The 27,148-nt window shown below is 39.6% G+C and overlaps 1 protein-coding gene across 13 annotated transcripts in view; it reads right to left on the reverse strand.

Annotated features, from left to right (window-relative positions):
* Positions 1-19,262: 19,262 nt before the first annotated feature.
* SLC8A1 (solute carrier family 8 member A1) overlaps positions 19,263-27,148 on the reverse strand; it is a 450,527-nt gene continuing 442,641 nt past the window's right edge. For all 13 annotated transcript variants that reach the window (XM_025262270.3, XM_025262267.3, XM_025262265.3 and 10 more), the window contains one exon: positions 19,263-22,690. In XM_025262270.3, coding sequence (XP_025118055.1) covers positions 22,314-22,690 — 377 coding nt within the window. In that variant the 3' untranslated portion in view covers positions 19,263-22,313. The remainder of the gene's footprint in view (positions 22,691-27,148) is intronic.

Below are 27,148 nucleotides of genomic sequence, written 5' to 3' on the forward strand. Positions count from 1 at the left end.
TGGGGGATATTAGCTAACGTCTCTTTGCTGCTGCTGCTGCTGCTAAGTCGCTTCAGTCGTGTCTGACTCTGTGTGACCTCATAGACGGCAGCCCACCAGGCTCCCCCGTCCCCGGGACTCTCCAGGCAAGAACACTGGAGTGGGTTGCCATTTCCCTCTCCAATGCATGAAAGCAAAAAGTGAAAGGGAAGTTGCTCAGTCGTGTCCGACCCCCAGCGACCCCATGGACTGTAGCCCACCAGGCTCCTCTGTCCATGGGATTTTCCAAGCAAGAGTACCAGAGTGGGGTGCCATTGCCTTCTCCCAATGTCTCTTTAGGGATATGATATTCTATAATCTCATTCCACAGAGAAAAGATCTATGATAATAATGCTGTAGAACTATCACTATGGAATTATATATCAAATCTTGATGAAATTTTTTGGACTCACCTAGCGATCATGGTGATCACATGGGTTGTATGTATTGATACACATTGTTATTATTTTATGTCATCTTGGGAGTTTGCTCAATCCTAGCAGATACTTTCAAGATAGAGATAGCTCTATCAATGATCATAAACTTAAGCTTTGGAGTCAGGCTTGAATTCAATGTCTGATTCTGCCATTTCATAGGTGAGTGATTTGGGGCAAGTGTTTCTCTAAGATTAAAGTTCTCATGTGTAAAAAGGGACAGAAATTATTCTTGTTTCAGAAAGTTTTTGTGAGAATTTGGGATATAATCCAAGTCAAGTGCTTAGTACATTACCTGGTTAATAGCAAGCACTTGATAAATGTTGGCTAAAGCTACTATGATAAAGGGAGTTATATGGCAAAACCAATACAATATTGTAAAGTTAAAAAAGTAAAATTAAAAAAATGAAAACTAAAAAAAAAAAAAGAATTCAGCTCATTTGGTTTTTTCACCTTTCAGTATAGAAGATGTTGCTGGTGTTCAAGAAAAATTTATTCAGACACTTGTTAAATATGATAAGGAAGACTTTTTTCAAAAAGGGAAAGGAGACTGAGCTCAAATCTGGATAGAATGAAGACAAATGGGGGTTTATAACCAAGGAGCAGGATTGGAAGTCAGTGGATAGAAAATTACTAAAAGTGAACAGCAAGGCTGGGTGCATTTTTGCTAGTCCGATTCAACAGGAATCTTGTTGAAGGCAGGCCAGGGTGATAAGTTGTGAAGAGTGGGGGATAGGGAACTTGACCAAGTATCAAGGGTTGGGAGGATTGTCACTAAACTGACCCTAAAGGCTTTTTCTTTTTCTTTTTTTTTTTTTGCCCAAATTGAACTTAGTGGGCAAGGGACAGAGCCCAAGTTCAAGGTCTAGTCAAGAAGAGCTCTCCAAGGAGCTGTATTCAAGTTTGATCAGGAGAAAGTTTTGTCACTGTTATCAGGGACATAAATACTATCCAGCACACACATACCAACAACCATTTGTTGACAGCCTTATGAGTATCAGGCACTCCATAAATGGTGATTGTTTCATTTAATCTTTATGACAACCCTAAAAAAATAGATACTACTAGTCTCATTTTACACAGAAAGAAATTGAGGTTTAGACAAAGTTGCATTCTAAATCCAAAGTTTCTGACCTCACCAACCAGCACTTGGAGGCACTATTCCATGTTGGGCACATGTAGCTGGGCACAGGAAGATCTAATCCAGTACTTAGCAAATATTTACAGTGAATGAATGAATATCTGTGTGAATGGCAAGCTGCAGTTGTTTCCAACAGCTTCAGAGGAATGAGAAATGCTGCAGAAATTAATTTGTGATACCAAAGTCAAGGCATATATACTCATCAACTTTATTACCTTAAGTGCTTTATTACCTTAATGGCAGGAACCATAGGGTTATATGGGGGCATCTCCTTGAATAAAAATGATGAAAATGTGGTGAGAGAGATGAATCTCGCTGCAAGTGTGTGTGTGTGTGTGTGTGTGTGTGTGTGTACAAGCATTTTTAAAAAACGGATATGGTATTGGGTTGGTCAAAAAGTTCATTAAGCTGTTACAGAAAAAGCTGAATGAACTTTTTGATCAACACAATACATGTAAGGAAATATATCATTGAGAAAACATCCTGGGTGTATTCTCTTTTGTGGTACCCTGTGGATAAATATTTATAATTTAGCAGGCATTATGTTCTTTTTTATAGAATTCTTTGATCCCCCACAGAAGTATCATTTTAGGAAATGTGATCTGATGCTACATTTTATGTGTAGCAATGAAACTTGAGTAATTTTTTAAAACATAGTATACAATTTTGGGGCTTCCCTGGGAGCTTAACTGGTAAAGAATCCCTCTGAAATGCAGGGAAACCTGGTTTGATTCCTGGGTCAGCAAGATTCCCTGGAGAAGGGATAGGCTACCCACTCCAGAATTCTTGGGCTTCCCTGGTGGCTCAGATGGTAAAGAATCCACCTGCAATGGGGGAGATGCAGGATCGATTCCTGGGTTGGGAAGATCCTCTGGAGGAGGGCATGGCAACCCACTCCAGTATTCTTGCCTGCAGAATCCCCATGGACAGAGGAGCCTGGTAGGCTATAGTCCATGGGGTCGCAAAGGGTTGGACATGATTGAGCAACTAAGCATACACATTTTAAGATGGTATCTTTTAAATGTTTCTTCCAGAGTTAGGGTCAAATCTCTTAAATTGAGATTTAGTTTAATTTAATTTTAAATTTGACTTTGAGACAATACTTCTGCAAGTGATAGTTGCATTTTCTGAGCCAAATGTACTGTATTTTAACCCAAGACTCCTCAGTGGCTAATTTCTATCATTGCTATAACATAGAAAGAAAGTAATTTGTTAATTTCATGAAAGTCACGGCAGAATAGTTTAGGGAAAGTTCAGAAGTCCTTACTTTTGTCCTCAAAAATTCTCTCAATATTTATATAGAGCCAGATTCACAGTAGATACTCAATAAGTATTTGTCAGATGGATGAATGAATTTTTGCCAAAGCTATAATGTTCTTGAGCCTGGAATTAACTATGACAGGGAAACATTTTGATTCTCCTTTGTTGGAGTTAGTTAATGGAGTCACACTGAAGATACATAAAAAAATCAATAAAAATGAATGACTAATTTACAAACATTTATATTTAAGTGTTAGGAAATACGGTAAGATTAGGAAAACAGTTAAGACAATGGTTTGTACAGAATTGACTCATTCGGGCAATGAACACTTCACGGATTACAGTTTAACAAGTTCAATGTCACATTTAACATACATGTATGACAGACAGTGCTTCTGATTTTGGTATTAATATACCATCAGTTATACACATAAGAAATATTGACAGTTCAATTTGGGGTTATGAAATATATAATTTGTTGGGTAAGACATTTCAAATTACAGTATATCTCAGGCAGCATGCAGGAAAAGTCATTTATTTTACATTTGTTAGGACACACCTTGCAACAAGCTTCCAGTCTTGGGTAGTTAGATCAAGAATACAGAAACCATTGAAATGATGGTATGGTTGGAATCAGCAGTTGTATTTAACTGACTGAAAAGGCATTCTGTTGAAAACTCTCCTAATTAATTCATTAGGAAAATGCACAGTGATCATAAACTCCATTCTTTGAAAATTGTTTTCACAATTCTCATTTATTGGTGATACAGAAGCTGCAGGAAATTTGAATTCTGAGAGCTGGTTGTACATTAACAGCAGGACTTTATTCTTCTGTGGGCTCACATGATTACAACAAAGATGCTTGCCATTTGAAATCACATATTATAACAATGGTGCTATACGAACATCACAAATATTTGGTGTTTCAGGGTCTTAACAAATATTGTGGTTATTTCACCAACAGACCAGATTAACAGGCAGTGTAAATCACATATATCCTAAGATTTTAAAAATACATTTTATACAATAGGTTTCTAATTTCTTCACTAGCATTTAATTTTGGTGTGTTTTTTGTTTTCCTTTTTTTTTTTTTTGTCTCATATTTAGAGTCCTTAAAGAATCTATGAAGATCTGGCTCATGCCAAGAAACTCAGTAAGATTGATGTTTCCCCACAGGAATATGGCTGAGTGTACATTGAATCACAGAGTCAATAAAGCAACATCTAACTTATAACAGATCATTTTTAAAATTCAAATAATATCTAATAATTTTAAAAGTAGTTTGAACAAAACTATAGGAATCAAAAATTTTATTTACAAAACATTTGAATATATTTTTAAATGGCTAGTTCTCACTAACTGCACAAATTTAATATCCTTGGTGTACATAGTCTGTTAACCTTCTATGCAATGCTGTTCGATTTCTGAGTTAACATACATGTGATGGTTAGGTGGGAAAATTAGATGGTAATTTCCACTCATTCAAGGTGCTTGAAAGCAAGTGCTTTAATACCTTCCATGTCAGATGAGATCTGCCATTAATGTTGGTGCCTTTAATTTGAAAAGATTTAGCTGAATTACCCAAACGTATTTTAGTGCAGTTTAAGAATTATAGGAAAGACTGATAAATTTACCATCAGATGTTGAAATTCTAACCTAACATCACACTGTTGATCTAAGTCACTGTACCTTTCATTTCCAAGGCGTCTGTGTATTACATTGGCTTAAAAAATATTTTCCTTGGTCCTTAGAAATACAAAATATTAATTTTCAAAAGATAGAGGATGAGAGGGTGAGCATTTCTTACAATTACATTCATAATGAAAGAAGTTAATCTACATTTTACAGATCATTAAATGGTCTTTGGCAGAAGACATTACAAATAACTTCCTCCACTTTTAACATTTTGTGTAGGCCATTTCCCTTTTTGATGATATCAGTTGTAAACTCACTTGTTCACAACTATAGGTTAATAGGAAAACACCACAGATATAAAAATATTTAAGTTTAGCACATACTTGTTTTGAAAGTTAAATTCAAAGTATATTGACTCATTGATACTAGAGAAGATATTCTACACAGGCATTTCTGAGAGCACTGCTTAAGATCACAGTTTTAACAATATGGTCAGCAAAGAGAGAGTATGAATATCTTTATTTCCAACAAAATATTATCACTGAAACACACTGAAAGAATCCACTGCAATCTTTTTAATTATAATACACTATATTTCCCACAAAATGAGTAATATATAATGTTTATGTGTGTGTGTGGTATGCATGTGTGTGTACTTAAAATGGTAAGTCTCAGAGGCTACATTCATTGGCATGGAAGAATAAAAACGGAAAGACTCAGTTAAGTAGCCAAATGTATTACTGACATACCACTACTCAGAAATTTCAAAGTTCAGTGAAGTTGTTAATTAGCTTTAGACAGGCGATTGTTTTCAGAATCAACTAGAGGGACATTATGATTGCTTACTTCCTTTTTCGAGACACAAACTCCTTCTCCACTTTGTCCCTCTTCTCTCCACTCTCCCCCTGCCTGTGTTTGGAGGCTATTTGTGGTGGGTCCTTTATACTGTGCGTGCATGATGTGAACAGGCTGATCTTTCCTTTTCTGTCCTGTGCGTTGGATTTATGATCGCCTCTTAGGATGAGAGGGTTTCTGGCACAGTGATCTGCCTCCCTTTTCTTTATGGATTGCCTATGAGTTCAGTTTACTATCAAAAGTATCCACCAAGCTTATTTCAGTGGGAATGAATTACCACTCTAACCAAAGGTGAGAGAGACATTCTAAATTGGTTTCCTACCTGAGTTCTTCCATCAGGGCTGCTGTGCCAGGAACACTCCCAGTGGCACAGAGCAATGTTTTGTGTAGATAAAGTGGGTACAAGATGCTAGTTCCTTTTCTGGCGCTCATCTAGAAGCTCAAAATGTGTCCTCAGTGTGAGCCTTCTACTGTCTACTAAAATTAATAGGTGAAAGCTAGGGAAGTCCCCCTGGAATAACAGTTGTGCCAACAGTTATGTTTATGGCTTATTAGAATAGTATTAAATTGCACCACTGTCCTACGAACATCACTATGGATGGCATGGAAAGGCAGAAGCTGCTGGAGATTCAAACAATTTTCTGTTACCTTCTAATGTCAAGACCTTTTAATGTACTGCACACGTTGGGGGGGCTTTAGAACATAGAAGTTTTTCTCTTGCGTTTTCTGAGGGAAATTTTTAATCCAGGTTTGATTCAAGATTTCAAGACTTGAGTCAATAACTTAAACCATGGATTGTGGATAAAGCCAAGCCACCACTGTGATTTTGCCTGGTGGACAACAGAGTTCTGGGAGGGAGGTCAAGGCTCTGAGTGGGCCCCGGTCAGTCTGATCTAGCCCCTCCCTCTGCAAAGGGGCAGGTCCCCTTACCAAGCACCTTGACATTTGATGATCATTCTAAGAAGGGTCTTTTCAGTGAGGTTTTAGCTCTGAGTGAAAGGCCAAATATGCAGATGGAGATGGACAGCACAGTGGAGACAGAGGAAGGGGAATGGTGCTTTGGCTGGAACTGTGTGGTGATCAGGTCACAGTGGGGAAAGAACTGATGAGAAAATGCTGTCAGAGACAGAAAATGGGACACCCAAATGTTCAAACTTTGACCAACAATCAGATTTCTAGAGAAGCAGGTACAGCATTATGATAAATCAATTATTCTTTTTCAGTAATTCCTGAAAAAGAGCAAAAAGTCAATCTAAGATACCTGACAAGTTCGGCTCTTTGAAGGAAGACCTGGGAACATAGTTTAGCATTTTCTTCAGAACATCATTGTTGAGGTTCCAGTTTCGGTTTCCTTTTGGCTGCTTTGAGTTTACTTTTCTGCATCAGAAGAAGTGGTCAAAAATATATACATATGGATGTTTTAAGTAGCTGTCAATGTGATACTTTCAGGTTCGATTTAAAGAAGCATACACACATATCCCACAACCTTAAACTCCCTTTCCTAAGCCATTTTAATAAGCCAAATCAACTTGCTGGCTTTTCACTCTTGTTCTGCACCAATTCAAATGAGCCTAGAAAAAAAGCTCCCAGGGGTCTTGGGATTGTTCTCTACATTGTTTGTGGTTTCCAGGTTTTATGAGCTATGTGAACCTTTGAAACTATCTTTGAAAACCCAAATTCACTTAAAACCATAGTCATTTTAGCTCAGTCCATACCCAATCTTCAAACCAATAGACCATATCATTAAATATAACTCAGTTCTGTTAGACAATGGTTTAGCATTAAGGCAAATGGACCAGAGCTGATCAATTAAGAGAAAGGTGTCCAAGGTCATTCTCTGGACACTGGTTAGTCAGGCAAATAGATTAGCGTTGTGTTTTAGGAAGAACTAGAAAAGCTAATGGCAACCCACTCCAGTACTCTTGCCTGGACAGAGGAGCCTGGTGGGCTGCAGTCCATGGGGTCGCTAAGAGTCGGACACGACTGAGTGACTTCACTTTCACTTTTTCACTTTCATGCATTGGAGAAGGAAATGGCAACCCACTCCAGTGTTCTTGCCTGGAGAATCCCAGGGATGGGGGAGCCTGGTGGGCTGCCATCTACGGGGTTGCACAGAGTTGGACACGACTGAAGTGACTTAGCAGCAGCAGAAAAGCTAATGAGAAATCTTTCTGATAGGAGATCTTGCCTGAAGCTCAGTTATACCAGTAAAGAATATGTGTAAGGATTAATTTTCCTTCAGGTTATACTGAATATTTTACATCTGAATGTTGGACATTTCTGTAAATATATCAGAATGTACTGGGGCTAGATGGACTCTATCATTTAAGCTTTTAAACTTTTTCCTGTGAGGAAGCAGAGTTAAACAGAGGATGACATGAACTTTTCTTGACCACTGAGAGCACAGATTGGAGTTCTCAAACTTGAACATACATCAGAATCATCCCAAGGGCTTGTTAGAAGCCACATTGCTGGGCCCATTCCCAGGTTTTCTGATTTATGGGTCTGGGTTGGGCTCTCAGGTGGGACCAGGGAATTTATATACCTAACAAATTTCAAAGTTGCTACAGATGCTGCCTTGTCATGGACCAAATGTTAAGGGCCACTGTAGTAGCTTCTTCTAAAACACACTTTAGTTATTCAAAGTACCTTAATTGAGCTCCCAGTTCCATCTGGAATGGGATGGTCAGTTGGATTTTTTCCGAGGCATCCTTATGATGTAGGCAAAGGATGAATTCAACTGGTACTAGTTTACTTCTTGAGAAATGAGAGGTTCAGATGTTTAAGTCCGATATTAGCATATAGAGCAAACCCATAAGTAAAATATGACTCAAACTTGTGCCCTAACCTATGACCTTCCTCTGAGGGATAAAGGCTTTTTATACCTCATTAAATTTGAGTCCCAAGAGGCAAATGCAGAAAACTCTACAACCTTTCTTCAGGGAGTATTATTTTAGTAATGGTATTAAAATTCTCTCTTGCCACACAGGTGATATTCTTCCTGAGACCTCAGGAGGGTTAACATGATAACAGCTAAATCTGTTCACAGTTCCTTCACTGAATACAAAGGTTTGTTGACTTCTTTCTAGTAATACGCCTATTAAATGCAGGGACCTATGTAAAAGAGTAAAGCAGAAGCAGGTACTCCAAAGGCCACTCCATGAAGTATCATTGATGCAGAATTCTGTTCGACAAGCTGTCAACAAGTGTAATCAGTGATGGCGATTCTTTTGACTGACATGTGGACCTGGGTCAATCAAGAGGCTAGATGGGCACAAGGGGTTAAGGAAAGACAAGACATGAGTTTGTGTGAAGGGGTTGTTTTCTACATAGAAGGCAAGTTCCATCTATTTATGGTTTCTCTGCCTTACCAAGCACCTACTGCTAACTGACTGAGCTACCAGGATGGCTTAAGGCAATCATATCTAGAAAATGCTTATGGTGCAGATTTGTTATTTAAAAGACACAAATATTTACCTTTCCAATTTAGGATTTCCTAATCAAATGTGAAATAGGGGTCAAATTCAACATGGGGGACTTAAATATAAAAATATGATGGCTACTGCAACTGAATAGCAGCTTTATATAAAGACATATAATGAGAGAAGGAAAAGTAATTTTTTCCCTAGGTAGAACTGTGTGTGTGTTAGTCACTCAGTTGTGTCCAACTCTTTGCAACCCCAGGCTCTTCTGTCCATGGGGTTTGTCAGGCAAGAATACTGGAGTGGGTTGCCATTCCCTTCTCCAGGGAATTTTCCCAACCCAGGGATCAAACCCAGGTCTCCAGCATTGCTGGCAGATTCGTTACTGTCTGAGGTAACAGGGAAGCCCTTAGTTAGGACAAAAATACTATCTTTTAATTTTCTCTCTCAACAACTAGGCTCCCAAGATCACTTTCTCTGTTCTAATGCCAGGAGTTTTTGTTTGCCTCTCCTCCTGACAAATTTGGCTTTATGCCTCAGTGCTAATAAAACTGGAATAAATTACTGCTATGATGTTGAAATGGTTTTGCCATTTCTGATGACATTCTAACTGGTATTCCTTCGAGAGAAGGCTTACATATATTCCACTAAGATGTTGTTTACATAAGCAGAGTTTGTCGTGATTGCTTTTCTTTTTTCTTTCTTTTCCCCATGGCAATGTCTACATCCTTTTGCTATATTTTCTCTAACCGTGTGCAATTCCAGATTGCTAATGAGACATTTGGGCTGTGGCGAATCAGATGATTGCTAGGGATGGGATTTAAGTCTTTTCTGTAAAATCTTTTTGAGGAGTCATTTTCTCCGTAACAAGGGAGTGTTTAAAAGACAGCTGAGTTTGCAGCAAAAGCAATTCTTTCTTCATCTTCCTTTAGAATACTTGTATCTTTTAATAATCTTTCTCCTGGTCAGTGTACATCCTGTTTGCATTCACACACTTTGGTATAAAGTCACTACTGGCAGTCTCTTTCTCCTAACAGATTGTCATTAAGTACACAAAAAAATGAAAAATAAAAGTGGAATTATTGTGGGAAACTGTGTGAACTCAGAAATTACATTTAGAAGACTAGCAGATTCAACCTTAGGAAGGTCAGTGAGGAGGAAGGCATTCCCATCTGATTAAATTTTCTGTTGTCGGGCATCCCACAAAGGCAGAGACTTTTCACTCCCCTTAGGGAAGGAAATTTTTTCAGCAGTGCGTAAAGAATTGTTTCAAAATAAATCTTTAAATTCCCGTCCGACTTAACGTAGCTTTATTGGCTTGATGCTCACATTGATAATCAAGTATTGTGAGGAGTGTGATGAGGACCAACTGGTTCCCAACATAAAGCACCTTCAACCCATACCCCTTGGATTGATACCAGGATCACGCCAGTGCTTGATGGGTTCTGGAAAGCCAAGTTAAAAGTGAAGTCCTTCCATTTCATGATGGGGAAATTTAAGTCCCAAAAGAGCTTGAGATTCATAATCCTCTGAAACAATTAAATTCTAATTTTCAACAGATGAAAGCCTTTGGGGTCACTTCTTTGGTGATTATTTGGTGTTGAAATAAAGAGAACATTGTGTACTCAGACATGGGGACTGAGGTCTTCTCTTGTTGACTGTTAATATGTGACAGCTGACGTTGTAACTCCAAATAGTCAGACACCTCAAAGTCAAAAGAGCAATGGGCAGACTTAAGAACATTCAGTGATGAACTAATATCAACACCCAATAGAAAAAATCTTCAGTAATGGGGAGGCAAATCATTTCTGGAACAAGTTTATCCCAACTTGAAATGTTGAAACAAAAGACTGTATGTCATTCTCACACAGGTTTTGGTTCATTGTACACTCTGAAGATGTTGAGTCTGAATCCATTTATCTCATTGGTAAAAGATAGAATGTGGAGTTAAGAAAATTAGCAGTTCTATTTCTATTAAAGGAAAGTTCCTTGACAGATTTCAGAACAGTTCCATTTAGCAGTTTCAAATTGATAAAATGTCTCTAGACCAAAATTGAAGATTAATTTAATTAGAGTGCCATAACTGGACTCTTTCTGACTAAATTCAGGGCTAGTGCTAATTTTCTTGGAATTGTCTTAAATGCTTGATGCCATCTTAGATTACCTAGTACAATACTCTGCACAAAAGAAATGCTTGAAGTCTATGGAATTGTATGATTGAAAAAAATGTAATTGCCTCTGATATTTGATTTAAAAATTGTTCCACTGATTTGGCTATATAAATTATTTTTTAAGTTTTAACTGAATATAAAGTAGGTCAATGATCTTGGAGGACTGACTTGCTAAATTGTGGCCATCTTTGGTTTAACTTCTGATTCTTTTTATTCATGTAATTTGCCAGTTGATATTTATCAAGTTTCTTATCAAGCTCCAGCATCCAGTTAAAATTTTAATTCACAAGTACTCATTGGAAAAGACTCTGATGCTGGGAGGGATTGGGGGCAGGAGGAAAAGGGGACGGCAGAGAATGAGATGGCTGGATGGTATTACCGACTCGATGGACATGAGTTTGAGTGAACTCTGGGAGTTGGTGATGGACAGGGAGGCCTGGCATGCTGTGATTCATGGGGTCTCAAAGAGTCAGACACGACTGAGTGACTGAACTGAACTGCCCAAATACTCTCTGCATTTTTCAATACTTATTGATGTATGAGTTCTAGGCAGGAAGATAAAGTGACATTTAAGATACTTTCAACAAGGTGATTTTTTACTTTTGATAAAGGATTGGAAGTATTTCCTCAAATCTTGTTTTCTGGGTGGGTTGCAGTCACTAACAAAAGCCGTTTAGTAAGTACGGTCTTAATATGGAGACAATCAGGTGGTCTGTGTTTTTGTACAAAACTTCTGGATCAACCAATGAGGCACCTGTCATCCCCCCCACTTTTTTCCTTTTATATTACAAGCTCTGGAAGGTCTGTTTCTCCAGGGAGAATTAGGAAATAAAAGGCAGAGTCTGGAGCTGTGTCAATATCCTCCCACTGAGTATGGGGAAATATTCCACTGGGAACCATGACAGATTAAGAGCAAAACACTGAGAAGCCTGTCAGAAGCCCAGCCCTCCTCTAACCCAGCAGTCTGTGCTGAACCTTTATTGTTTTCAAATATTATTATCTTGTCTGTTGCTTTAAAGGGACCCAAACCAATTCTGGTATCTTTATAAAACAAACCTAATCTTTGGGTAAACCCATGGATCTCATTTGAGTAACTGGAAGCTTCAAGTTCAGAAAATATATGATTTAATTCTAAACAATGACAAAGCAATTATTATTTTCATTTTACTGACAACATGATTTTTTGAGTTGGAGTGTCAGTGCATTAGCTGGAAAGGAAAAAAATGAAAGTTTAGACTCCTCATCACTAGGTCTAATACTTAAGTGTTGCTGAAATGGGTTCCATGGCAACCAGTTTTGAAAGAGGGATTCACTCTCCAAGCAGACAACAAGTATATGATGGAGCTGGATGATTCTGTTTGGAAAGGTTTGAGTCAAACACAATATTCTGGCTCAGAGCAGAAAGGGATCTCTGCAAGTATTATTCATCTCAAGTGAAAAATATCCTTCTGGCATGGTTCTAATGTTCACAGACCATATCCATCACAGGAGTGAGCAAGGTGATCTGGTTCAAGGACTAGAATTGATTCCATCTCTTTTACCCACTTCCTGACACCATCTAGTAACTGAGTGGTGATGTGATTATGATATTAATCAAGAAAGTGAAAGTGAAGTCGCTCAGTCGTGTCCGACTCTTTGTGACCCTATGGACTGTAGCCTACCAGGCTCCTCCCTCCATGGGATTTTCCAGGCAAGAGTACTGGAGTGGGGTGCCATTGCCTTCTCCAGGGGATCTTCCTGACCCAGGGATCAAACCCAGGTCTCCTGCATTCCAGACAGATGCTTTAACCTCCGAGCCACCAGGGAAGCCCATCAGTATTTCCTGGCTCTACATTTTCTTTGCCTCTAGATACTGAATGAACAGGATGGGGAGGGTAGTGGTTGGGCACTGATGTTAGTAATGTTAGTAAACTCCATGGCTCAATGATTAACACAAATTTCCTGAGAGCTTTGCATAAATGCAATCTTTGCTTCATATCTGAGATTTAAAAGCATCTCTCTTGGTTTTGTGTCTAATATTAAAAAAATGTAACAGTTACATTTTTAAAAATAAGAAGTCGGTTTAGTCCATTTTGAAAGGGAGGACAACTTTTTTTTTAACTTTCTCTATTTGCAGTTGTTTCTGAAAGATGTACACAGGGATTAAGAGTCAGAAGTGGGAAAAGGGGATACTGAAACACAGCCACTGATGCAGTCTAATGCTCACAGTTTCTTCGGGTGCTTATTGGGAAAATTCCCAATCCATTTGATGAGAAAGATAGTCATTTATTTAAGATAAAAAAAAGTAAATCTATGCAGTCTGTGAGAACAATCTGAAAATATCAAGGATATTTTAAGCCTCATGCATACGTTTACCAAGATTCAGGGTGTCAAATTTCCTATTGGATTACTAATGGCAGCAAAAACTTGTGCTTAAAGTTTTAGACTGAAATATCAAAGACATTTTCTTGCAAATTGTAACAAAAATAACTACATTTTTGCATGGTGCCATCCTTTGCTTAGATCCAATACCACAAAAGTTGTTGATGAAATATCAATAAAATAAAGTCATCTCAGTATTTCTAATAGTAAGTGTCCCAAACAGATTCTAAGACATAATGAAACAGTTTGTAAGTAGGCTCCACTCTGTACCCACCCCTTATCCTTCCCCCTGGAGAAATTTCATGTACCAACTGGTTGAAAGGGTGAAATTGCCTGTTAGTAAGATGTTAGGATGGCATGACCAACTCGATGGACATGAGTTTGAGTGAACTCCGGGAGTTGGTGATGGACAGGGAGGCCTGGCGTGCTGTGATTCATGGGGTCGCAAAGAGTTGGACACGACTGAGCGACTGAACTGAACTGAAGATGTTAGCAGCAAACGCTAGGGAGTGTATATGATAGTTGAAGGTTGATTTAGTTTAGAACATTTAAGCTAAGCTACAGTGGAGAGTCTATGGCAGTAGATGATTAGGTATTTGGGCAAAATTAGGTGGGAGTCCCATTCCTTTTACACCAACATGCCAAAACACATTTCTAGAAAATATCAACCAATGTATGGGGACCTGTGTGCTTCCAGAAAAATATAAAATCGCATCCTTCTAATCCCCCAGGATTTGACCTACAAGAGGATGTTTTTTTCAAGAGCTGTATTCAAAACCTCCCAAAAGACAGTATAATTGGAAAATGAAGAAAGTGGCCCTAATTGATCAAAAAAGTTTCTATCAGAAATGCTTGCCAAATGAGGAAGGAAAAATGAAATTCTTTCTTTTAAAAATCTACTTATGTATTTAGAAGGAAAGATATAATTAATAGTGTTATAAGCAATTTTCAAATGACATTAAATTTACACCCTTAGCAAAAAAAGGAAAAGGAAATCAGGAATATGCTTCCTTTCCCATCTCTGCCCCCTTTTCCTGTTTATAAAAGAGATCTGATAAAAAGGAATGTCAACCTGACATGGACTTTTAGGGCAAATCTAGACATCTGAAAATACAATCTGAGTTCTTTGATTTATATCATCCATTTTGTATTTATGTATCTCTATGCTCTGGGAAGAGATGGGATAGAGGAGATTAACTGCTGAAACTATATCTGATTCTCATAGAAATAATCTTCAAACGAGTATTTCAAAAAATTTTTTTTGGTTTGTTTTTACACAGGTTGAAATGACAACTTTTGGTAAAAAGAAGATTGAAAACAGCACTTAATTTGCTGTGCATAAAAGGTTAGTGTTTCAGAAGCTTTTTAAATACTGATAGGTCTGTTTGAGCTTTACTGTTTGTATGGGCTAGATTTAAGTTCAATATCCCTTCTGGTATGTTGATTATTTTAAATATTTAATTCTGAAATGTATAACATAAAAATGGAATCCACTTTTTATAAATGAAATTATCAGGTTGCTATGTTGTGAAATTAGAAAGTTCATGGCTTTAGAAAAAAGAGGAAGGAAATTAGTGGAGGCATTTTTATTAACACTTGTATAAGTCTAGTGCATTACACAAAATAACTCAGCAGTACTGAAAACTGTGCCAAAAGCATACTTTTTAGGGGCTTGACAGGGCTTCCCTGGTAGCTCCACTGGTAAAGAATCCGCCTGCAATGCAAGAGACACCGGTTCGATTCCTAGGTAGGGAAGATCTGCTGAAGAAGGGATAGGCTACCCACTCCAGTATTCTTGGGTTTTCCTGGTGGCTCAGCTGGTAAAGAATCTCCCTGCAATGAGGGAGACCTGGTTTGATCCCTGGGTTGGGAAGATCCCCTGGAGAAGGGAATGGCTTACCCACTCCAATATTCTGGAGAATTCCATGGACTATTCCATGGGGTTGCAAAAAGTCGGACATGACTATAATCTTGCTCACTACTTTAGAAAAAAGAGGACGGAAATTATTGAAGGCAATTTTATGAGACACCGGTGTAAGTCCAGTGCATCACACAAAATAACTCAGCAATACAGAAAAGCATGCCAAAAGCATACTTTTTGGGGGGCTGCCAAAGCCAAAAGTTATGCATTCTCAGCTTCGATTTTCATATAAAAACTGAGAATAAGTGTGTTAATTGTACTATTGTTTCTGAAAACTGGGAATTCATCTTCCACAAGGAGAGTAGAAGTAGCAGAAAGCATGCATGACACTAAGTCAACTCAGTCACATCCGACCCTTTGTGTCCGACCCTGTGTCCAACCCTGTGTGACCCCATGGATTGTGGCCCACCAGGCTTCTCTGTCCGTGGGATTTTCCAGGCAAGAACACTGGAGTAGGTTGCCATATCCTCCTCCAGGAGATTTTCCTGACACAAGGGTTGAACTCACATCTCTTATGCCTCCTGCATTGGCAGGTGAGTTCTTTACTGCTGAGTCACCTGCGAAGGATAAGGGCTTTCAAGTATCTTAGACAAGGGTAGCCTGGGATGAGATCTTAACACATTTTCTTTTGGTTAATTCTATTATTTTAAAAATATGTTCTTGTCAAGCACATAGATAATTCTCACCCACATAATTAACCATATTCTTCAATTATATGAGCATCATGAGAATGTAAAATCTTTTAAGATATCTTCCTTGAAATATTTTACAAATTTTAGTGTGGACTATAAGAACGTAGAGAACTATTTTTCTCAGTAGACACATGGGCCGTATCAGCTTTATCTTAAATATTTATATAACTGTCTATTTTTAGGTGAAACGTCATTATGTATTTTGTTATCTAAGGGAAACTGTTTCTTCTACTTGGAAGAAATGAGATTTTCATATAGGAGGATGGTTCACTGCAAATCTAGGAACATATTTTCAGGAAAGATCTCCTTGGAGAATTTATTTATTGCTCTACCTTGTGACTTTAAGAGACCTAATAACTAATTCCATAAATTAAATGTGGTTTATTTCAACATGGAAAATGTCATGGACAGAGGAGCCTCGTGGGCTACAGTACGTGGGGTCACAAAGACTTGAACACGACTGAGCATGCATACACATGCATATTTCAACTTTGGAGTGTAGGGGAAATGTCTTTGAAAATCTCTGGGCCAGGTCTTTATAGGCAAATAAGCAATTTCCAGTACACAGGGCTATATAATCATTTTAGTAAATTAATTCCCTTCTATACACTTGGATTTGGCTAGGTAGATCTGTCTTTGCAATCAACAAACTAGGAGTGCTGGGCTGTGCATTAACTGTCAAAATTGACTCAGTAACATTGAAATTAGTCAATTTCTCTTGGTGTGTTTGGTTACTAATGTGAATTTCCCTACCATTTGCATATCATGAATAATAACTACAGAGAAATACTTGATCCACTCATATTTCCTGGAGGCATGGAAGCTACATATGCTGTTTTTCTGTATTTACGTACTTGATGTTTGGAGATATATGTGAGGGTGTTTATCCTCGATCCATACCTACATATATCAACTGAACAGAAGGCTAGGTGGATGGGCACTAAAACATTAAGAATGTGGGGCTGGTGCACTGGGATGACCCAGAGGGATGGTACAGGGAGGGAGGTGGGAAGGGGGTTCAGGATGTGGAACACATGTACGCCCATGGCGGATTCATGTTGATGTGTGGCAGAACAAATACAATATTGTAAAGTAATTAGCCTCCAATTAAAATAAATAAATTTAAATTAAAAAAAAGAATGTGATCCAGAAAGGAACAAAATGAACAGCTGCTGTGTGTAGCTTCAGGGTCTAATCCTGTCCTAAACATTTACAGAGATCCACACTAAGATCCAAAGACTGTTTTCTAGGTGAAATATCATTATATTAATATCTGATTTTCCAATGACAAGTTCACTTTCAGAAAAACATGCCCAGAGAATTTTTAGCATGAGCCTTTTCCCCATTGCTGAAAGGTAATAGTGAACACTACTGAGGGAAATGAATATCATGGGAGTAGCCAGGGAAGAGCTACAAAGTTTGGGAATTAGGAAAAGAAAGGTTAAGGCTGCATATTCCCAAGGGGACACCTCTCTGGATCTTTGGAAAAGGTTAGGGATGCATGATTCTAAACAACGTGAGCAGGTCAAGCATCTATAAAACACTACATTGATTACCAGGCAATTCTGGGCAAGCAATTCTTCCCATGTAAAGACATGGGTCATAATTCTAACTACAAAGTTATGTTGCTTTTTTAAAAGTTATAATGTTCTGTTCTACAAGTCAACTAATTAAAATAATTTATACTATGATCACTGATTTCAAAGTTCCATAGGAGATTCAATCAGAGGAACTTTGACAAAACTGAAATTGGAAAAGCCTCTGAATGCATGTTTTCAGATACCTTGACAGGTAGAAAAAAGTCACAGACAGCTTCATACTCACCCATTTCTTGTTGGCTGGAAAGCTGAAGCACTCTCTCCTTTGGGAGTCCCACCATTTAGTGGTTGCTCCTTCTATAGGAAGACAGTCTCTCTTTGGGGAGATGATTAACTGTGGCCCAATTAAGCTCTAAAAAATAGCTCTTACAATTGTTTCCCTTCTATGCTATCTTTGCAGGTGGAATAGCAATAGGACCGACTGACTCTTGACACACACTGATGGAAGACAATGAACATGATTAGAAGTGATAGGAATATGATGGTTGAAAAGAAGAACCGAAATGCAATCCGCTACTAAAACCTGTAAGTGGAACTGAAAGAAAGCTAATGAATCCACTCCTAACAGCACCTTTCTCTCTCTGTAAGATGAATATGATTTTGTATGTCTCGTCTATGTAATACCCTTGTTTATCAGTTGAAATGCTCGATTTTACTTCTCTTGGCCAAGTGAAACGATGACTACAACCAAAACCAAGTGCCATTTGGAGATTATGGTAAGATCCAGTGTTGTGCATGGCTGATTATGAAATGACCAGATATTCCTGAAGTTGTGAAACTATACCCAAGACTTGCTCTGGATATAACTGCCCACTATCAGAGAAAACCATCATCAAGAGAGATTGCATTTCTTGGGTCAGGAAACACTGAAGGAAATCTTACAGGAGCTGATTTACATTCTTGAGAAAGTGAAGTTTTGTCACCATTAGAGAATGCAGGACTTTGTCATCTATTAGAGGATATTTGTTATTTTTCTGATTGCTTCCACAACATTCTCAGATGTATGCAGCACAGACTGGTGAATCTCACTCTGACAGGTTAGGAGCAGGGCTGTGGGATCAACAGTGAATCAAGCCCCCTGTGGATAAAATACGTGTACGGTGATCTTTTTATTAATAGTGAGACCACTGGAGGGAAGGTATGTATGAGGAAATCGAATAGGATGACAGTCACCTATCAGAATAGCTTCAGAATTGCAGACAGACAGTACGCTTTTCAAGAAAAGATTATAAGAAGGAAAAACTTGGTGCACTTATGCCATGAATGGTAAAACCAAAGTTCTGTGAAATCTCCACTGGTAGAAGGCTTGAACTGGAACCTTTGAAAGAACAGAATTAGCTTATAAGAGATTAGAGTCACTGGGCCACAGCATTGTGCTGAATAGTTGCTCAATAGTCAAGGCTAGTCTGGTCATTGAATTATCCCTTTTACTGTTAGAGTAGTAAATGTTGGCTGCTTATTTTGTGTTAAACCAAAGATTGGGTCCCAGGATACATACTAATTGTTGATCCAAGAAAATTACCTTCACATACGAAAGTGTTTCATGCATGACCATATATGAATATAATGAGGAATTCTAAAGAAAAATTTAAAGACAACTAGATGAATAAGGTATCATTTATCTCAGCAGTCAGACACTGTGCTCCCTTGGGACATTAAAAGCAGACAACGCATGAGCAAGGGTTGACATTTGTAAGGTGGTTACTGGGCATCTATGTTCTTTCTTGTGGATGAGGATACCAATGGCACAATAATACCTTTTGGGTCTTTATTTCTTCAAAACATGAAAACAAAAGATGAAGTCGATGACAATGAGAAGAGAGAAAACATTGCATACAGAATATGCTGGATCACTAGTGATTAAATCAGAAATCATTAGAAACTTTATTTGTCTGTGTCAATAATGTGTACCATTTATAAGGAACAGCACAATTGGTGTGCCTCCCCCCCTAAGCTGTGCACAATACACACAAAACAATCACACAAAATGAAATAATTTTACATGACTATAATTACTAAAACAACCCTGAACAACTAGAATCATATTTTCCCTATAACATGAAAATTTAAAAAGCAAACAAACCAAAAAGCTTTGAAATTGAAATTGACCAACAGTCAAGATTTCTTAACATCCTCTGTGAAAATTTGCTATGGGATTATTAACGTTCCAAATATAGCTAGAAAGAAGTGCAAAGTCTTTCTAATGTTTAAACAACTCATATCCCTTGACTATTTACTTGGTGTTTCTAGGCTAGCTTTTCATTAAATAAATCTTCAGGAAAAAATGGGTTAGGATTATGCCACCAGTGTGTTGGGCCATGACAGGTCAGGGCTGAGGCTCCAGGAGATGTGAGAAATTAGAGCTGCAGGGGGCATGGAAAAGTACTGCTGTCCAACAAAGATCAGCTGAAGACAAGAATTGGGATTAATTGGGATTTCTCAGACAGCTGGGTCATCAGCAGGATTTCCTTACTTGGTTTAAAATGGAAAGGTGTACAGATCTGCAAGACTGGCTCAGGATACACAGACTGCTGCTCCTCCTGTATGCCTTCTACTCTCTCAGTTCAAGAAAATCTTAGACATCTAGGCAAGAGAATTTCAGCAATTGTGTTTTTCTTGTAAGATCCCATTGTTTCCACGTGGCTGTGTTAACTGTTACTCAGGGGTTAACTGTGAACCCCCTCAGGATGGGGATCTGGGCTGTCTGGTCCATGTTTAGTCCCCAGGTGCTAGCACAGCACTGGGCAGATTGGGTGGGCACTCAGCATTTACTTATTCGTTCAGTCATCCAGTGTTTATTAAATGATGAGTGATTGTGATTACTAAGTGGAAGAAGAGAAAACAAGAAATGAAAATTATCATCAGTTAAGGATCTTTGAAACAACACAGAGGGCTTAGGGGTGTCTCCGGCCTGGGATTCTTTACGGATAGAGAAATGTCTGAGAGGGGACCTAAGTCATTCCATTTTTCCTCATTTGTGGACTCACAGCTTTGGAATGTTGGGTTTATCATACTCTTTGATATTGTGAAATAGAGCCATTCCGTTTCCAGGATTAAAAACCTCCCAGAGCAGTCCTGTGAGAGGCACTGATCAATCATCTCATTTAATCACTTCCTCCTCAGCCCTACGTAGAGAAGACACTTTGAAAGGCCTGTTGCTCACCGTGGCTTCTTTTCTCCTCAGGAACTGCAGATACTATCAGAGGGGTCTGGACGGTGAAAAAAATGGGGCTCTGAATAGCCTTTGACATAAAAAAATAAAATGAACAAACCAGCACTATCTACCGTCTGTGCCAGACAGAGCAGATGTGAAATAAATACTTTGGGGGCAGGGGTGTTCCAGGAACGGAGGCTTTCAGAGCCCAGGCACATCTAACGTATCCCCTTCTCGACACAGCCCTTCTCCTTGGCCTTCCTGAACCAACAGGTGAGTTTTCAAGGCTTTGATATGCACCACACGGCTAATTTCCCTTGAAGATACTTCATCGCATGCCCGCTGTCCTCTCAATAGCTTTAACTCCCACGTAACAGTTATTGTTTCTTAGAAATGAACGTGCAGATCCATGAACAATAAGCCATTTTCTCCTTTTATCCCTAATCAAACTCAATAACAACACAAAAGTTACAACTCAGGTGAAAAGAAAACTCACTTATGTCTTCAATGTCCAATCAATGTCGCCAAATGGGAGAACAGTATATGCTATACTCTACTATATACAGATACGCTTTGTTTTGTTGTATTTTTCATCCATGCACTGTGTAACAGGTATCACAACAACATTCCCAAACAGGCAGATGAAAGAGGAGCAAATGTTCCGCCATGACTGCAACAGGAGTGTGCAGGCCATAGGTGCCTTGGAAAACAGAACTGATGGACAATCCCAGGCAATAGCAACATGGGACACAGACTGATGCAAATGGGAAAGGATGGTGTGCTTTTTGAATGGAGTTATTCTTCCTGTTTGTACGAGGGGTAAAGGGCAGGAGAAGGGGTTTGGGATGGGAGGGCTGGGGAATCAGCAGGTGTGGAACATCAGAATCAGGGCCTTGCTAATCATAGTCCAGCGCTAAAGAGATAAGAAAGGACTTTGTGTGTTCCTGGGAATCTAGGCATGTTGTTTTTGTACCTGTTGAACAAGGGTGCCAGGCCTAGTATCTTTAAATATCAGACTGTATCTAGAACCATGACTCTTCTTGGCTCCATTCCAGCTCCCATGTTTCTTCTTGGAGGGAGCTTCACCTCTGCTCCCACTCCAGAGATAAGCATGAAATTTAGTAATATGGTGAAGACATGCTTCTTTCTTCTTCCATGCCCATTTCCTTTCTTACTCCAAAATAATTTTTAAAGTTTTTGGGCAAAGGGAGAGTCATCTTCCTGATTTCCATTTTTACCATTGAGATTGGACATCACCTCCCACAAGAGAACCACAAACCCTGATCCTCCCCCTGCAAAAACAAAACCAAACCCTAACATCAACCACCTCCCAACCCCGACCCAAAACAAGCAAAAACAGAAAACAAATCAAAGACTTAAGGATTTATGAACCCGGGGAGAACACAGCCCTTCTGGGCTGAGCTGCAAAGATGGCCCTGCCTCCATGCCTGGTTCAACAAGACGATGCCCCTGGGAACGGGAGGTGATGCCTTCTCACTCCGGCCCTAGTACAGAGTCTGCTCTTGAAGCTGGATTCCATCAGCAGGTGGGTGGACATGACAAATGCCAGTTTCCTCTGTTCATTATACATAATTTTTATGTATATATATATGTATATATATATATAAATTTACTACATCTGATTGTTCCTTTAGAAGCCTTTTATGTGGCAGTAGGCCTCCAGGGAGGAGAAGAAAATGTACAAGAGCCACAGGAGCACAAAGAGGCAGGATGTGAGGAGCTTGGCAGTCCGGGGCCCACCCAGCTCACCTCCAATTTCTGGCCTCCGCCGATACAGCAGCACCCCCACATTGATGAAAGCAAAAATGGTGAAGAGAGTGACAGAAAAAGCTAGCGTGCCAGGGGACACTTTGAACTGTTCCCCGTTGGCCGCGTGGTAGATGGCGGCGATGGACCAGGCCACACCGATGCCCAGGAAGACGTTCACCGCGTTGCTGCCTGTGACGTTACCTATGGATGCGTCCGCATACTGGTCCTGGGTGGCTGCCACTTTGCTTGCAAATGTGTCTGAGGAGGAAGAAGAAAAAGACAATGAACGATTAGCCCCTTACAGAGGTCTGTGGAGTGCTGGAAGCTGCAGCAGTGTACTCTGGAATCAAGCCTTCGGTGGAAACCCTGAGACCAGGACAGAGCTTTGTTCGCTCAAGTCCCAGTCTGTGTCGTCAGAACGGGAGGATCCCTAGGTAACAGGACTCGAGGGCTTGGTGGTGGGTGAGTTACAAGCGACTTTGATCAAGTTCTTTTTCCCCACAGATACCACAGTTCTTTGTTGATGGTAACAATTCTACGAGGGTAGTAAACTCTAGAGGTAAGGATAGTGGGCTCAGAGAGGATAAGTAAATGGGTGCAAAATCAGGCAGCAAGGAAGAAGCCACATTAAAGCCTGAGCTCAGGCCTTCTGCCTTCAGGCAAATGCTTGTTTATTGTATTATCTCACCTTTCCCTGTGCCTGGCGTCCTAATGGGCAGCCTCAAAGCTCTTTGTTTACCAATAATCCTGAATGCATCTTTTCTCTGAGGCTAGGGAATTCACACATTTTCTTTCTCTACAAGGAGCAGGACACTTGGTGAACAAAGCACAAGGGTTTAGTGCTCATTTAAGCCAGAGGGTTTCAAATTCTTCCTTTGCAAGTGAGTATGTGACCCCAGGCAGTTAATTTTTAGAGATTCAATTTCCTAATCTGTGAAATGAGGATAGTAATGCTCACTTTAGAGTGCTTTTGTTAAATTGAGCTATTAAATGTAAAATGCATATGTTTCTGGTACAAAGCAAGGGTAGCTATTTTTGTTGTTTTGGGAAGACAACATGAATGGAGCTGCCCAGATCTGTTTATTAAAAGGTGAGGTGAGGATGGATCTGAAATAGCTCCCTTTATTAATAATGTAACAGGACCTGTAAGATATTCAACTTCCTTTTTATATGATCACTGAGTTACTGATATCAAAGTCCTTTCAGCTACCTCTGCAAAATATGTTGCACAGTCAATTTAGAATAAATATTAATAACTGTCCAATTGCACTCACATTCGCAAAACCAGCAGTGGCAGGTATCTATTACTACAAGGTATCATGGTCTAAGCATATGTGTAGATGTGTGATATCTGGATGGCTTTCTCCACTCTGTTGCTACCTCCAACAGTGTGTGTGCTAAGTCGCTCAGTTATGTCTGATTCTTTGCGACCCTATGGACTGTAGCCCTCCAGGCTCCTCTGACCATGGGATTCCCCAGACAAGAATACTGGAGTGGGCTGCCAGGTGTCCTCCAGAAGATCTTCCCAACTCAGGGATCAAACCCATGTCTCTTACATCTCCTGCAATGGCAGGTGGGTCCTTTATCACTAGTGCCACCTGGGAAGCCCAAGCTCCAATGGGGATGATACATAAAGCATGTTTGCTTACATAAGCCTGTAGATTCTTGTGCTTTACCATAGGAGAGAGGTTATTTAGGCTTCTCAGAGGCTACTGAATCTGCAGTGTCTCTTTCTTTCTGAAAGGGAACTGGTTAACCTTGAGGGTCTGTGGGATGGACCCACAGATAGATTCTGACCTACGTTTTATAAAGAGGCAAACTTCTTATTCTGTGATACCCATATTACACAGATATGTTTTTAGTTTTTAACTGGCGGATAATTGCTTTACAATGTTGTGCTGGTTTCTGCCATATAACAGTGTGAATCAGCCATAGTTACATGGATATTTTCACTGAACCCTCAATCTAAGCCTTGTAGAGTAGACATTATTATTCCGTTTTTACAATCTGGCAAACAGTGATGTTGTGATAGTCTGCCTGTTGGACAGAGTGTCCGTCAGTAGAGCAAGGATTCTGAAGCCAAATCTGTTTGATTTCAGAGCCATTCTCAGCCTACACCTTGCTTTCTCTCCTAGGAAGGCTCACATTTTCCTCTTCTCAGTCCCTTTCAGGCTGCCCCGTTCCTTCCACTCAGAAAACTTGAGACAGGTTTCCGCAGAGTACTCTTTCCTGTACCGGTGAGAACTAAGAAGGAAGTGTAGGCAGCTGGCTATCCTGTCCTGCTGGACTGGTGCTGCATGGTACATTGAGATCATACACTGCAGCCTGAATCAGGATCATCACGGAGGCTGGTGAGTAAAAGCCAAGTGAGACAAACCTTCATCTCTTGCATTATTAAGAATTACTAGGAACTGCCATAGCAGCAGCCTCAAAAAAAAAAAAAAAAAAGTCACTTGGCTTTTAATTTTCAAGGACAGACAGCTGAACAAGGAATGTAAATGAACAGAGTCCAAGGAGGGGAGACAGCCACTTACAGCTCAGCTACTGCTGAGGAACACTTGAGATGGTATTCTGTGCTGACATGCCTGCTGGTGGTGGCTAGTGATGCGGAGCCTTCACCTTCCTCTCTTCCGCCCTCTGCCATGCTGTAGGGATGGGGACCTGGCATCCTTGGCCGGCTTACCTCCCTTGGCACATAGTATGTGGCACTCTAGGCTTCCTCGGTGCCCCATCTCCACTCGACAGCATCTCTGCTGCTGTGCCAGAAGTGAATGAGGCACAAAATTAAAGATTTTACTGGGCCCTCCTGGGTCTGTAGGGATTTCTTCTTGCTCAAGTCATTTTTTCAATAGCTCATTAATGTGAATAGCGCAGGAGAGTCCTAATAATAATAGGTTCCTGTTTATAAATGCCTCTGAAAGTTAGCAACCCAAGTGGTTAGCTTATATCACATAAATGAAACATGTTTGGGCCTCTGAGCCAGGTAGGTTTTACTTACTGGAATTATACATCAGATCTTTGATTTGCAATTCAAAAGCTGTATAAGAAAATTGTAGAAACATATGTAAATCCAAACTATTAGCTTTAATTTCAACAGAGACAACTCTGTTTTCCAAATGAAGTGTGATGGAATCTCCCCAAACCACCTTCTCTCACCACTGCTTAGCTCACAGAGTGGCAGACCGCAGACTGTAGATGAGGTCCAGCCAAGCCTGGCCCTGAATGCCAAGCCCAAGACCTGTTTGTGGCTGAACAAGGCAAAAGCCATGCAAATGCCATTCCCCGGGGTGATATCCAAACAAGACCTATTGCCACAGTACAGGCGTATTCAGAACTTAGACTGTTATATACAAACCAAAGGAGTCAGATATCCATTGTGATTGCTACAAACTAAGTAATTGTCGATGATAACTTATATATGGGTTTATAACTATACCTACATAATAGGAATTTTTATTTCTAATTCTCACCTTGAATTCTAATACATTTAAAGTTAATTGTAGAGTTTTAGAATTTTGATTCTGCCTCCTTGGTCCCTGTAACTGTGAATCACTAACAGGAAAGATATGTTTGGGAGGCAGTGTGGCTGGAATCAAACCACACATTACAGAGTCAGGACATGATTGTTCTCTGCATCTGGCCTTTGCCAAGTCACTTGGTCAATATGCAGGACTATGTCAACACATTCCCCTTTCTTCCAGAAAGAATTTTTTTAACTGAATTTCTCAAACTTGATCACTACCTACAGACTAAGCTTTTAAACATTTCTTCTGTAAAAGGGATAGTTCTTACAACCCTGCAGGTCACATGAAGGGTTTCTGTGTTTTGTATAGTTCCACCCTGAAATGATTTATCTTTGTCTTGACTCTTAGCATATGCTGGGGGCCAGCTGTTCAACTCTCAAGCGGTCTGTGCTCAGGAACTGACGCTGACACTGATTCCGACTGCAGTCCAGCCTGCTTATGGAGGCAGGGCTGCTGTCTCCCAGCGCCCGTAGATTATTGACAACATGAGGGACTCAGAGCTTCCTCATAGTAGTGACAGAAGTCTCATCAAGGGGACATTCTGGGCTCTTCTCTCTGTGTGTACTCAGGGGTTCTGGTTTCCTAACTTTACTGTTGGGTGGTACATAGAATATATCACAATACTAAATTCAGATAAATGATTTTGGTGAGGTTTTCTTTTTTGCAGGAGTCTATACATGTCTACCCTTAAACTTGACTAGTGATGACAATATCTCCTTTTAAAAGAATAAATGACCTAGATGAAATATTCAAAGTGATGTCTAGACCTGAAGATTTTGCCAGTGATGAAATTGTGCCAATATTTGTGAAGTTAAACCACACAGCACAGTCATTGAGCTCTTAAAAAGAGGTAAGAAATGTTGGCACGGTTATTGACTTCAAATCATGTAAGTGACTATATGAGTGTAGCCATGGAATAACTGGTGGCAGGGAGGACTGTTTTAGATACTGCATAATGTCAATCAAGTGTGGACTGAAAATACTGGGAGATCCTTGTTTTGTGTTTTTAAAGATTTGGGGCTCTACCATCCACCCAGTTAATCAGACTCTCTGAGAAAAAGACACAGGGATATGCATTTTTATAAATGCTTGGGTGAGTTTGATGGAGGTGCTGGGGCAGCCTGGCATGAAGTCCCCCATCCTCTAGTTGTGCTGTGCTCTCTTTTAAAAAACCCAGCTCAAGCATGGCACC

Source organism: Bubalus bubalis, chromosome 12 (genome assembly GCF_019923935.1).
Source record: "Bubalus bubalis isolate 160015118507 breed Murrah chromosome 12, NDDB_SH_1, whole genome shotgun sequence".
Taxonomy (NCBI): Eukaryota; Metazoa; Chordata; class Mammalia; order Artiodactyla; family Bovidae; genus Bubalus; species Bubalus bubalis.